At 34.1% G+C, this 14,548-nt stretch overlaps 1 protein-coding gene across 3 annotated transcripts in view; it reads right to left on the reverse strand.

Moving 5' to 3' along the window:
• The window catches only part of ZNF385D (zinc finger protein 385D), a 1,296,755-nt gene that overhangs the window by 671,056 nt on the left and 611,151 nt on the right, over positions 1-14,548 (reverse strand). For all 3 annotated transcript variants that reach the window (XM_049629860.1, XM_049629861.1, XM_049629864.1), the window contains one exon: positions 2,771-2,989. In XM_049629860.1, the coding sequence (XP_049485817.1) occupies positions 2,771-2,989 (219 nt within the window). The remainder of the gene's footprint in view (positions 1-2,770; positions 2,990-14,548) is intronic.

Raw genomic sequence — 14,548 nt, forward strand, 5'->3', positions numbered from 1 at the left:
ACAATGTTCTACATATATTAAGGACAGAAATGAGAGCATACTTTTCTCCACTTAGGCAAGCCCAAATGAAAATAATAATTAGTTCCATGTCTATTATGTATTTTTATTTGCATCCTTAAAAATAAACCAGTTAGGTACAAGGGTTGGATGAATTTAGGTAAGCATCTATATTGTCATATTCCTTTCTTGGCACGATTGTATTTAATTATTCCCATTTGAAATCAGGACTGAAGATTTTCTAAGATGGAAGCAGTTTATAGCAGCCAATGTGCAAGTGTGCACATTCAAGAAGAATCAAACAATTCTCCTATCTTCCTCTAAATAAAAATGATAATGTTCTTGACTAAGAATTTCTAGGATCCTTTATTCTTAGGATTTCCATTTGAAGCTTGGTTTCTGTGTGGTAAAGGAATAGCCATTAATAGACACATAAGGCTTGGAATTGGGCTCCTTTCTTATTACGAACAAGTCTAAAAGAGTACACTTTTAAAGTGGGGAGACAGGGGAATATGTATAAGAAATAATATGTTGGCGTATTAACGTAACGTCCTAGAACTCAGTTGTGAGTTTGATTGCCTGTAGTCAGATCCACCTGCAGATAAAGGGGAGGGCTGCTCCCAAGTGTAATTCCAGGCTAAACTAATAAGACCTAACCCAAGTATTCTCAGTAATTCATGGTTGTTTTTAATAACTTTACTAGATAGAGCCTTGGAAAAAATTATATAAATAGAAAATGTAGCAAATCATTTTGTTAAGTACCATATTGGTCAATGCATTGTTGGAAATATGGAAAAATATGATTTTTTTTAACGTTCTCTTAAACTGATTTCTCTCTTTGAATAAAGAAAGGCACTGTTTCTACAGAATATTTATTCTGAGGAAGCAAGTAGACTTCAGAAATGCACGTATGTAAATGACTAAAATCTGAGTTTTATCGCTAGTTTGACGTTCATCACACTATTTAATCGATGTTATCCCTAATTTCCACATTTACAAGAGGAAGATAATGGCAATCTCCCCGTGGTTGTAACGAAAAATGAAACAGGAAAATGTACATGAAGGCTTTACCACAATGCTAGCCCATAATAAATGCACTGATAAAAACATTAAAATAATCAATTTGACGGTATTCCTTCCTAAGTATTATTATTTGAAAATCTTTGAGCATTCTAAATTTTGTCTGGGACTGGCTCTAATTTGAGTTCATAAGCCAGGCATGATTTTTGTCCTCGTTTCTTTCTATGATACCATTTATTATTCCTCCAAAAGACGTTTGTAAATATTAAGGTAGGTGAAGTAAAATACCAAAGCTGCCACCATTATCTCCAAACAATACAGACTTAAAGAACAACAACTTGGAATCAAATGCCATTGCTCAAAAACGTTTGACCTAAATGTAAGTATAAGATTAAGATGTTCAAAATAGAGGCTGTGAAATATATATTTTACACATGACTTACCAATTCATCTTATGCCTAAAGAATTCAGTAGTTCTCAATTTTTTTTTTTTTTGCGTTTTACATGTCTTTGACCAATAACACCAGTGACTAACTCTTTGTCATACAACAGAAAGAGAAATGTGGAGTCCTATTAGAATATTTTAGCTTAGTCATACTATATAACACAAAGAAAAACAAATAATTTCCATTTTTAAAATGTACTTTTTTCATCTCATTATTTGGTAACCTTGAAGCAAACTATAAATTCATATCAAACAATCTTTATGATGGTGGTGCCTAGGTGGCTCAGTCGGTTGAGCGCCCAACTCTTAATTTCGGCTCAGGTCATGATCTCACAGTTCCTAAGATCAATCCCTGCATTGGCTCTAACAGTGCAGAGCCTACTTGGGATTCTCTCTCTCCTTTCTCTCTGCCCATCCCACAGCTCACTCTCTCTCTCTCAAAATAAACAAATAAACATTGTTTTAAAAACTCTTCATGATGTCAAACATTGGAACAAATGAAAATTCAGTCTCATTTTTATATATCATTAAAATTAGGTAAAATATACCTTATTTGAAAAAAATATATGCCTTATTTGTCAAACATAAAGCATTCAACAAGAATACAATACTGTGACATTTTGTTGTTGCTATAGTTTTAGATCTCCAAAGGAATCCACCCCTCCTCTCCCTCATCTCTCCATGCTTTTTCCGATAAACTTGGATTTGTTTCCAAAAGTATTTTTATGCTAATTTAAAAATCTCTTTACTCCAAAAGCCAACCAACATACACTATCAAAAAGTATTCTAAAATGATTAAACAAACCATAAGTTTCGCCTAGAAAATTTAAACAATCTGTAAGTAGTGACGGATCGTACTTTATTGTTAAAACACCTACTTGAGAAGATGTGTATTTTTCTCAAACTGCAATCTTACTAACTTATTGAAGCCCCTAACATGCAAGAACAAACAAAAACTTTAACATTATTCTTTTAAAGGATATCCATTTCCAAAAAACTACATTAAAGGCAAACATCAAGAAACTCCAATGTCGACTTTTTCAAATTATATCAAATAAATACCTTGCAGGGTCATGATCACAATCCTAATGCAATTAACTATACACAACAAAGAAAAGTTCCTCTTTTCATCCAAAACACTGTGAAAGATTATTTATTTTAATGTAGTATGCCAATCAAGCTTTTATGTAATGTTCTATCTTGGTTTTAAAAATAGATTAACCCACTCTTTTATCTTTACATCTGCAGGTACACAAATAACTTAAGTCGGCGATGTAAAATGAAGAATATATTTTTAGAAAAACTTACCATTGTCATTTTTCAGCATCCCATTGCTCAGTTGTTTTAATCTCTTTTGATGTGATTTGCCATTGTAGTGGATTTGTGCTTGAGCTGCAGAATTCAGCTGAATGTTACAAACGTTGCACAAAGTAAAATTGGTATGTTTCTTTTCTCTTTCTGGTTTTTCTTCAAAGTCATCAGGTAAAAATTCAGCCTCACTCTCTCCATCTTGTGCACTTGTGAAATCTAGGGGTGCAAAGAAATTTATGGATAGGCTGACCAAGACTTCTGGATTCTTTCACAGTACTGAATGGGTTAGCAAATGAGCACTGTTCTAGATAATAAGAATTCACATTTTTAACTTTCTCCCATTTCAGTAGGTTATTTTCATACTACCTAAAAGTGGATAGCTTCTTTAATGGAATATAAATGACAAATATTTCACTTTGTTTTTTCTATGTCAAATAGTGTGTTAAATGTCTGACAAGGGTTTAGCAGGCGTGACCTCATTCAATTATCCTAACAACAGAATAGGCACTATAGATTTTCCTGTTTCATAGCTGAGGAAACTAAGGTTTAGATCAGTTAAATAACTTGTCCAGGGTCACAGAGCAAATAAATGGTATAGGTGGGGTAAGCATTCCGTTTTATTAATCTCCAAAACACAAATTATTTGTCATCTTGTTCTCTAGCATATGTTTGAGTACTGAATATTTCCCTTTAGACTCAACTAAATAACAGTCTCTTATTTTTATATTCCTTGCCAGTTATGTAAAGTCACATCTGGATAGATACATCCTACACAAACAAAAATGCTCAAACTGTTTCAATACCTAAAATTGTATCTTTTACACCTGGAACACAAAAGAAATTTTGAATACCCAAGATATCTTCATAAACAGGGGGTGCAAAAAAGTGTAACTTATTAAAGGATTACAATGGAATATATTATTTTTGGACAAATATATGCTTTGTATACTCAAATCCAAGAGAAAAGGGCCACTGACAATCCCAGGACCCCTGGCCTTATGATAGTAACAATTAACTATTGCAATACATATTTTACTATTCATTTACAAATTACTTAAAACAATGGCTCCTTTCTAAAATTTTTCTGTGCTTTCACTACATGGGACTCTGCATAACTCTTATGGCTCAGATTTGATTTCTCCATTCTAATTTTCCAGATTCTTCAAAGATTTATTTTATTCTCTTTGAAAATATTGGCAGAGGAAGACAATTATTTTAACATCCACTTTTTAAAAATTTTATATAATGTTTATTTTTGTATATAATGTATATAATGTTTATTTTTGAGAGAGAGAGAGAGAGAGAGACAGAGCATGTGTTGGGGAGGGGCAGAGAGTGAGGGAGTCACAGAATTTGAAGCAGGCTCCAGGCACGGAGCTGTCAGCACAGAGCCTGATGTGTGGTTGAACTCACCAACTGTGAGATCATAACCTGAACTGAAGTTGGAGGCTTAACCGACTAAGCCACCCAGGCACCCCAATATGCATTTGTTAACTGCCCACTGTGTGGCAGGCAATCTCCTAGGTGCTGGAGATAAAATGATATGCAAGACGAGGATGGTCCTTATCATTATTCAAGTTACTAATAATGATAAGAAGGTCATGTGTTTTGGCATCAGGCGAATGAGATAACAAATGCCAAGATTATTTGAACAATCAAAATTGATCTGCTAAATCAAGCCAAATACCTAATACTTGAAACTTAAAGGATGTTCAAGTATCTAATTTCCAAAAGAAGTAAAATATTTTAAGTATATAATCCATGCTTTTGGGGGGAACTCATTTACTTAAAAATATGTTAATCTTATTGTAAAAAGGAAGTTTCATCTTGCTTACTCAGGCAGCCCCTATTACATAATACTAAGTATACAATTTAAGTGGTCATTTTTAAAAGAAAATAGATTTTGTGAAATGATTACATAATTTTAGTTAAAGCAAAATATATACTAAAGATATCAGATTTTCTTATTTTTTTAAATGTTTATTTATTTAAGGGAGAGAAAGATTGTGAGCAGAGGAGGGACAGAGAGTGAAGGAGAGACAGAATCCCAAGCAGGCTGCATGCTGTCAGCCCAGAAACCCAAATGGGATTCAATCCTATGATATGTGATCATGACCAGAGCTGAAATCAAGAGTCGGACGCTTAACCGACTGAACCACCCAGGCACCCCTAGCTTTTACTTTATATATATATATATAAAAAGCAATTTAAGTGTCTACCCCAGGTTGTATTCAGATTGTTCCAAAACTGTTTTTTCTAGAGCTGCTTTATATTTTTACAGTCTTTTATCTCAAATATAATTAAGTAATGAAAAAAATTAAATATATGATGCTATATGTAATTACTGTGATATCGTGTAGCCAATAAAGCAGATTGGAAAAATGTACAACATGGGAAATTCTATATAATTAAGAAAACACACACATGTAAATTTACGTGTATGTTCATAACTATGTAAAACACAAATAAGACTTAGAATAAATGCAAGTAGTTGCTGATTACGAATGGTGAAATTAGCGTTGGTGTTTTTTCCTTCATCTTGTCCATATTTTCAAAATTTTACATGATGAACACTGACTACATTTATTATTTACAAAAAAAACTCAATGTACTTGAAAGAAATAAGCCAAAAAAAAAAAAAAAAAAAGAAGGAATCTGTATCCTACTAGATGAATGGTAGGTTTGTCAGAACTAGGCCAAACAATACATGAGCTCCTCTGACACATGATTTTTAATAAATATATGCATTTGTTTGGAAGGAAAACTTTTCTTCCTTGATTCACATTTCCACCTTGACCCATAAAATAAGAATGTCTGCCAACAATTTATTAGGGGGAAACACTGGATAAGAAATTTTCTACCAAGGCTACGAGATTTATTTGCTTACACATAAGAGGTTCACAGATCACAAGAGAAAGTGAAGACTTTGTCACCAGAGTCAACAGTTTTGCACCAGGAAGGGGAGAGGCAAGGATAACAACTCGTAAAGGAAATAGAAAGTAAGATATATTAACTATGTGGCATCAACACTAGAAAAAAGGAAATCCCAAATAAATTCTCATGCTTGGGGTGTGATATCACAAAACATTTATACCATCTGCAAGAAAATAGCAATGATTCAAATGGCACTATCATAGGAGGCAATATGCATAACTAATTTTTACTCCTAATATAGTAAAAGCATTTCTGGAAGGGAAATTTTGCTCATTTGAGTTTCATTGAGAAAAATTTCAGTGGTCATACATATGCTTTATGCAACTACTTGGAACCCAAACGATTTTATCAATTCATCCATTGTTTTCCCACCTAACCTCTATCCATGAAGACACTACGAAAGTCTGTGGCTTAACACAATAATGTGAATCTAGATTGTACCATGTGATAGCTTTAAGGATTAGAATTATCCTAGGGATGATCAGTATAGGAATTAGTCAATTGCTTGTGCGTGTGTTTTAAATTTTGTAGACATAGAGTTTAAATTAATCCTATGATTCATAGACATAAAACGTAGAGTACTTAAGAGAATTCATCTTTGGTAAGCTATATGAGACAATGCATCTGAGCATAACTTGAAAAAAAAAGTGGAAACAATACTTTTCTGGGAGGTAGGAGGGTTCTTGATGTTGATTTATAGTACATTGTTAACCCAGTTGAGAACCTTCTGAGGTAGAAGCTGATATGTCACCACTTGTACCAAAGCACCAGCTTTTGGTGTCAAGACTGCCCTGAAAAGTGCTGATCTTTTCTTCCCCACACCACCCCCAGGGTGACAGTCCGTAACCCTGGTGCACCCAATGTTTAGTGTAACCCGACTTATTAATAACCAAAAGTTGGAGAATGGACACAAGAGCCAAATGAAGGAGCTCCCAGTGACCAAAGTTGGAACAACTAAATATTGTATTATTGGATTACATCCCAAAGTATAGAGTATTTCATATTTTAAGTATATAATGAGTACCCACTGATGAGTAAATACTGATATTAATAAGTAAATCGGGAAGAAGATGTAAACCCCCTATAAAAAAGTAATCCAAGTAATTTAAATAGTTATCCTCCCCCAGGGGGGGACGGAATATAACTCTATATGCCTTAAGTGTAGGCTATACTTAGTGACTTGCTTCCAAATAATAGAGTACAGAAAGAGGAAAAAAGTACAGTGGAGAAAATTGACAACCACTACCTGAGCAATGTAATCAAGGCTAACAACAGTGATAAGTCAGGGTGACAGCAAGTATCTTTGATATGACACGTTGAGAATGGTATTTCACCTCTGCATATCCTCTTCACAAAAATACATAACCCAAGTCCAAGCATGAGAAAATTTCAGACAATAACAAAATGCAAGACATTCTACAAAAATACCTGACACTTACTCCTGAAAACTGTCAAGGTCATCAAAAATAAGGAAGTTTGAGAAATCATCACACCCCAGAGGAGCCAAGGGAAGTAAGAAAACTTAATGAAAGGTGGTATCCTGGATGGGGTCCAGGAAGAGAGTAATAATACTGGCTAAAAATAATAATAATAAAATCTAGATAAAGTATGGAGTTTCATTAATATTAATGCATTATTATTAGTCCATTAGTTGTGACAAATCACCCATACTAATCTGTCAACAATGAAAGAAACTGGGTGGGTGGGGTATAGGGGAACTCTACTAACTTGGCAACTTTTCGACAAAATTAAAACTATTTTAGGAGTGCCTGGGTGATTCAGTCGGTTAAGCATCCAACTTTGGCTCAGGTCATGATCTTGCAGTTTGTGGGTTTGAGCCCCACGTCAGGCTCTGTGCTGACAGCTCAGAGCCTGGAGCCTGCTTTGGACTCTGTGTCTCCCTCTCTTTCTGCCACTCCCCAACTCACATTCTGTCTCTCTCTCTCTCAAAAATAAATAAGCATTAAAAATTCAAAACTAAAACTATTTTAAAATAAAAATATTATTTATTTTAGATTGGGAATAGGTCAGGGACTTACTTTTTTTTTTTTTTTTTTGGTCTCTCTCCTTGATGCATAAAACAGGAATTTCTTTAGAATGTTGGTAGTCTGGGAAGGAACTAAGAAAGAAGCTTCTCTTCTTTTATGCATCCCTTGTTCATTTATCTCCAAGCATGAAAATAAGCTGTGTGATTGTGTGAATGGGAGGGTGAGGGAAAGGATCAAGGCCTCATGTATGGCCCACCATCACGACTCTGTATTTCAAATTCACTCAAAATTACATTCTCTTATCTTCTCAGCTACCACATGTGAACTTAAAGTATAAAGGCTTCATATCCCTGAATGAAAGGCCCATATGACTGCATGTGACTGGGGAGGTAAATGCAATTCAGACAGGAAAGTCTGGGAAATCCAACATGGATCATGGTTCCAAGCCATTTTTCTCTAATTCAATTTGCCTATTAAATAACTAACCAACCAGGTGCCTGGGTGGCTTAATAGATTGAGCGTCCGACTCTTGATTTTGGCTCATAATCCCAGGGTTGTGGGATTGAGCTCACCTGCTTAAAATTTTCTTTCTCTCTCTCTCTCTGCCCTTCCCCCCTGCTTGTGCTCTATCTAAAATAAAATTTAAAAAATAACCAACTAACCCTTAAATGAAAAATTTAACACACCTTAACCTTAACTGAGGCCTTTTGTCTATTTACGATTAGTTCAATCAAAATTAAGAACGAGCTATTTGCACACACGCTTGCGCGCGCGCACACACACACACACACACACACACACAGAGTGTTATCCAACCTATCTCCATATAATTAAGAATTCCAAAAGTCCATTTTTGGTTAGTATTTAAACTCTACCACAACAATCAACAACCATTAATATAAATTAGAAACATTTACAGGAGTGTATATTATTTGATGAACAAACCTAATTTAATTGAGTGGAAAACTTTCTCTAAAGATGATGTCAGTGTTTTGTTTCAAAGTTAACAAGCAAGGTTCCATTCTCTTGCCCATGATTGCCTTTATCTCTTATTCTTGGATCTGCTACCTTATCAAAATGACAAGCCTTTAAATTCTTCAAGAAACTTAAGGTTCTACAATAATATCAAGTGACAGGAGATGACATCTGCCAACAGGCAGTTTAGAGCACAATAAACCATACTTTAAAAAGGGTTTTACAAATGACCTATAAAATCATACAATAGTAAATGGCATCAATAAACTAAACTAAAATATTATTGGTTTTTCAGTGGCTTCTCCTGTCATAGAATTTTTTTTTAAATGAAACAGATAGGGACTTATAAATATCGAACACATTTAGCACAGACCTGCTTCCATAAATAGTGACACAACCAAATACCAAACACTAAAAATCCCCTTAGAAACTTAGGTATGACCATATATCTAGCAATTATTTGTCATATAGGTGAAAATAAATAAACATATGATCTATAGATATGCCATGGTGATACAGATGATAAATAATGTAACAGCTAGCTACTAAAATAAAATAGAACTCCCAAGTTCAATTGATAAGCAGCTTTAATTCTTTGAGTTTTGATAATACTTATACATGGACAACAAGTGATAAATTTTGCCTATTTCTTCAAAATCAGTTTCTTTGAGGAAATAAAAGTAAAGATCTAAATATTGTTCAAGTGTAAGATAAAGTTTGTTTTAAAATTTTTTTTATTTTTTAAGCTTATTTATTTTTGAGAGAGAGAGGGAGAGAGCGAGAGAGAGTCAGTGATACAGGAGGGGCAGAGAGAGAAGGAGACAGAAAATCTCAAGCATATTTTGCACCATCAGTGCAGAGCGAGCCCAATGATCTCACAAACTGCGAGATCATAATCTGAGCCAAAGTCAAGAAGAGTTAAGACGCATGACTGACCCCCAGGTACCCAAAAAAATTATCATACTGAAAGGAAGAATCTACTGATATTAAATTCCTAAAAAGTTTATTACACTTCAAAAAGTTTTCTCAATTGCTTTACCATGAAAAAAAAAGAAAAGTACTTTTGGGTGAGGACATGTAATTCTAGACCATTTCCCTAAAAAGAAATTGTACTTTGTATAATCTGTACAAATTCTTATAGAGTTCGTAGTGCATTCTTGTATGACTAATTGACCGGCTCAATAAAAAATAGAAGCTAAAAAATATAACAAATACTTCATCGTTATTTGTGAGAATATGATCTTACAACTGCAACTGTAAGAAATCATTCTGAAGAAACCTTTCAAAGGTCATGTTAAAAATTAGAGAAAAGATGTGAAGATCTTGAATAAGTATTCATGCAGCAAAATACTTAGAAAAATAATACTATGCTACTGCTATATGACTGGATCGTGATTACTTGGAATAAAATTTCCAGAGACAATATTATAAATGGATTTTAAAAACCCTCATTTAATTTGAAATAACTTTGAAAAAAATAAAACAGCCATGAGGTACCTGAAAGCTGATTCTAACAATGACAAACATTGTTATCAAAGTTTTCAATAAAGTTGCTTCTTGAAATTAGGATCAAATATGAAACATAATAAGTAAATATTCTAAAATCTAATCCTCAATCTTGAAATTTATGAAAGAAAATTGGCCATTATTTTCTTGGTACAGAAAATGAGGGATTAACTTTTAGTCAACATTTCCTTGAATTGGGATTTAAATGGCATAAGTTACATCTCTACTTATATAGATACAGGTATTCCAAATGAGCTGCAAGAAATCAAATGAATTCAATAGTCAAGTTTCCTCTGTTTTCAGGACTAATTTTTAAAGTACTGTATTTTACTGTAATGGTTAAATATTAAATATGTACGTTATATGCATAACAGATAAACTACATTTCTAGCATTTCACCTTTGAGAAAATTATAGATCACAGTATTCTACATTTCAATATCAAAGTTGTAAATAGTCTACAATTAGTGCTATAAAGTACCAACACAAGAACAATTTTGCATTGATCTCATTCCCCACTAGAGAGCAGTATGAATTTAAAATTAAATCTACAGTATCGACATTCCCATAACACTAGGCATAAAAATAGCATTACTGTAATTTTGTAAATATATAATACATCCACACATATTCATATATACAATATTTAGTTTTAGTGGCATGCAATATATACACAGTATATCTAATTAATTCCACATAAATTCACCAAAATCTAGCTCCAAAAATCAGGCAAAATAAACTAGAGGAATGGCACAGAAAAGGAGACAATCTAAATCAATAGAATCATCATCATATGTTACTTTAAGTTCTCTATTAATGAGCAGCAACTGTTTTATATAGTTTTCTGATTTAAGTATCACTGTGGAGCTTTAAAAATGAGTACACTTTAATTAGCATTATCTTACCTTTATGATAGGAAAATGATATTATAGAAGATTACACGAGACAAGTCAAGGTTAATGGATTATTATTTCAATTACAGTTTTTATTACATCATGGCATTAAACCAAGTTTGTCAGTTTCAAGAAGATTATGGTTTTCACAAGGTGAAGGAAGGCTTACTAAATATTCAAGGATTCACATGCAGAAATTAAACTGGGAATGTCAGGATGAGATACAGAATGAAACTTTTAAATATATTCCTTTCTCTTTCTCAGGCAGTGGGCTTTTAGAATTGTAAACTCAGCATCAGCCATTTCTATTTTGAGTACTCAGATAAAGAAAATTCTACCTTATTCTTAGTGACTAGAATGAAATCATGGCTAGAATCTCTGAGACCAAACAAGAGCTCATAGTTTAATCTCAAAAATGAAAACAAAGGCAATTCTTATTTTTTTATAAAAGGCATTCTATTCAAACCTATTTTCTGTAGTTGGATGTATCTCCAATTCCAATGTAATTAATGTCATCCCTTAAAGTTTCAAAGTCCTATGAAAAAACTTCATTACTATATTTTTTTACAAACAAGACACAGATATTTTCCTATATTCTGACTTTTTTTTTTTTTTTTTTTTTTTTTTTTAGGAATCTCTTCGTAAATCAGTCATGACTTCAGGGCAAAACCCGGCCCCCTGGATTTATGCCACCCAGTATCTCTGCTATGCTCTCAGGGTAATTGAGGCTGGATTATGAGCCATGCTCTTGAGTTCTCAGGATGTATGTTTCTATGATACTATTTTAAATACGAACCCTGTTCCCTTGAGAATGAACCAAGTATCTTAGCTTTCATTTGTATCCTGCTTTGCATCTAAAACAGCTTATATAAAACTTAAAGAGTAGTTTACCCCAGAAAAACTTCTGAAGACCTAAATTAGAGAGAGATTGTTTGGGCTTATATCTGGCAAAAAATTCTGCAAGGGAAGGAAGGAGGAAACCAGAAGCTCACTGAAAAGTGATTCGACATATTTATTAAAGCACCTCCTTTGTGTATACCATTCCTTTAAGCACCTGGGAGAGTAGCACACCCACAAAGCAAACATTCTAGTCTTCTGCAAGTTTGAGAGAGGGTGAAAATGTAGATTATATTGACTTGAGGATGACTTAACGATCGGTTACATGCTAAGGGAAGAGTAAAATTCTGGTATTTATTGCAGTTAAGATTTAGGTTTGCAAATTCTGCAGTTGGATGCTTGAGCTGTTCATTTAAGAAACAGCTTTATTTATTTTAAGAGACAGCTCTTATTCATGCCTTAAGTCCCAGGATTTTCTTTTTCTTTTTTTCTTCATGGACTCTATATTCTGAAAATACATTTTGAGGGCACCTGGGTGGCTCAGTCGGTTAAGTGCCGACTTCAGCTCAGGTCATGATCTCATGGTTCGTGAGTTCGAGCCCCGCATCAGGCTCTGTGCAGACAGCTCAGAGCGTGGAGCCTGCTTTGGATTCTGTGCCTCCCTCTCTCTCCGCCCCTCCCCAGCTTATACTCTGTCTCTCTCTCTCTCCCTCTCTCAAAATTAAATTAAAACACTTTTAAAAAATTTAATAAAACAGTTTGATATTTTTGGGATTTCGGCTATTGTCCATGTCTAGTTTTTTTTATAATATGGACTTTCTTGTGATATGCATGCAGTTTTACCATAACCATTCTTATTAATGACATAATCACTTAGCTCAATGTTTCCTTTCACACACGCCCACCCTGGTATCAGAGGATTAGGGGAGATACTACTGATAATTCAGAATATCTACAGACTACATAAAAATATTTTCTCGTATCAAGAGAAAGTTCCCCGAAAAGATATGTGCATTCCAACTGTGGCAGACAATGCTCTAAGATAGCCCCCATGATACCTAACTCATAGTAGTCAGACCTCTGCATAGTCTACTCCCCTGGAGTGTAGGCAGAACCCATAACTTGCTTCCCACCAATAGAACATGGTAGAGGTGATGGGATGTATGTAATTATAAAGGCATTATTATGTTATGTGAGAGGAGATGTGACTCCCATTATATGAACAGAAACTTTCTTTCCCTTGCTAGCTTTGAAAAAGCAAGCTGCCAAGTAATGAGCTTCCCTATGGACAGGTCCACTTGGCAAGGAACTTAGGGTAGTCTCTGGCCAACAGCCAGAAAGAAACTGAGGCCCTCATAAGCAGCTGAATGGTACCAACAAACACATGAGTGAGGACGTGGTTTCTTCTCCAGTCCAACCTTAGATGAGACCACAGCTTTGGCTGATGTCTTGGTAACCAACTTCTAGAAACCAAAAGGAATCAAAAGGTCTGTCACGACTTCCCTTAATCAGCTTTCTTCTTCATTATTTCAGGTAGCCATTAGCCCTGTGCTCTCAGATGATACGTTTTGTTTAGAGCTGTTTGCTCCAAAACTCTTAAGCCCTCACCCACACAGTGTAATTGGTATGTCACTGGATTATTTACTCTGGGTAAGAGTATTTCAACCAGCCAATCAGAGACACCTTATGTTTCACCTTTCCCTTTTGGCCATCAGCTGCAAGCTTGCAGAGGACCCAGAGAACCTAGCTGAACAATGGCTGGACTCTTGATGCTCAGAAGCTATGGGGTAATAAATCTGAGCTGTTTTAAGCTCTTCAGTTCACAGCAATAGATAACTAATACATCAAGTAACTCTTCTGTATTAATTAATAGTAACATTAGGAATTTTTCTTAATTCCAAGGAATTAAGAAAAAGTTCCACAAGCTTTTAAAAAAATGGTTTAAGTCATATCTTTCTTAAATGCTTCCGTTTAAGACATCCCAGCTATCTGATCCCCCACACATATAAAACATATTTGAGTAAAACAAATAGAAAAATAAATAATTTCCCCCACAAAGATCTAAATGACCTGATGTACATCCATGACAGACATCATTAATTATATATGACAATCTTCCGTTCAGAGTCTGGATTTGGTTTCACACACTCAACACATCAATGTAGGGATCCACAAATTGTTCATATCTGCCATATAAAATGAAAGTGTATTTGCTATACAAAATACATTGATTAATGTATCACTGTCAACCCTAGAGAGTAGTAGAAATCGATTTAAAAATAAGATAAAACTAAAAACAATTTTATAAAATAAGCTGAAACTACATAGTTTTACTTTGGTACCATTTAACATATTTTTTCCATTATCAGAATAAGCTTGAAGACTGTTAAGTTTGTAGAATTCAAGAATTCTACACCCAGTAAAAATAATCCACGTTTTAAATGACTTTGTTAAATTATGGCAGTTGTTGTAAATAAAAAGTTATGTATAGGTGGTAAATTTGAAACAAAACATAGCTATACACATAAACAGAAGGTGTTCTTTTTTGTGTCTAAGAGATTAGTACAGATTTCATTATATTCATGTTTCTCAGATGCATGATATTCGGATTTAAGCTCCAAATAGAGACATGATTAATATGAA

Source organism: Panthera uncia, chromosome C2 (genome assembly GCF_023721935.1).
Source record: "Panthera uncia isolate 11264 chromosome C2, Puncia_PCG_1.0, whole genome shotgun sequence".
Taxonomy (NCBI): domain Eukaryota; kingdom Metazoa; phylum Chordata; class Mammalia; order Carnivora; family Felidae; genus Panthera; species Panthera uncia.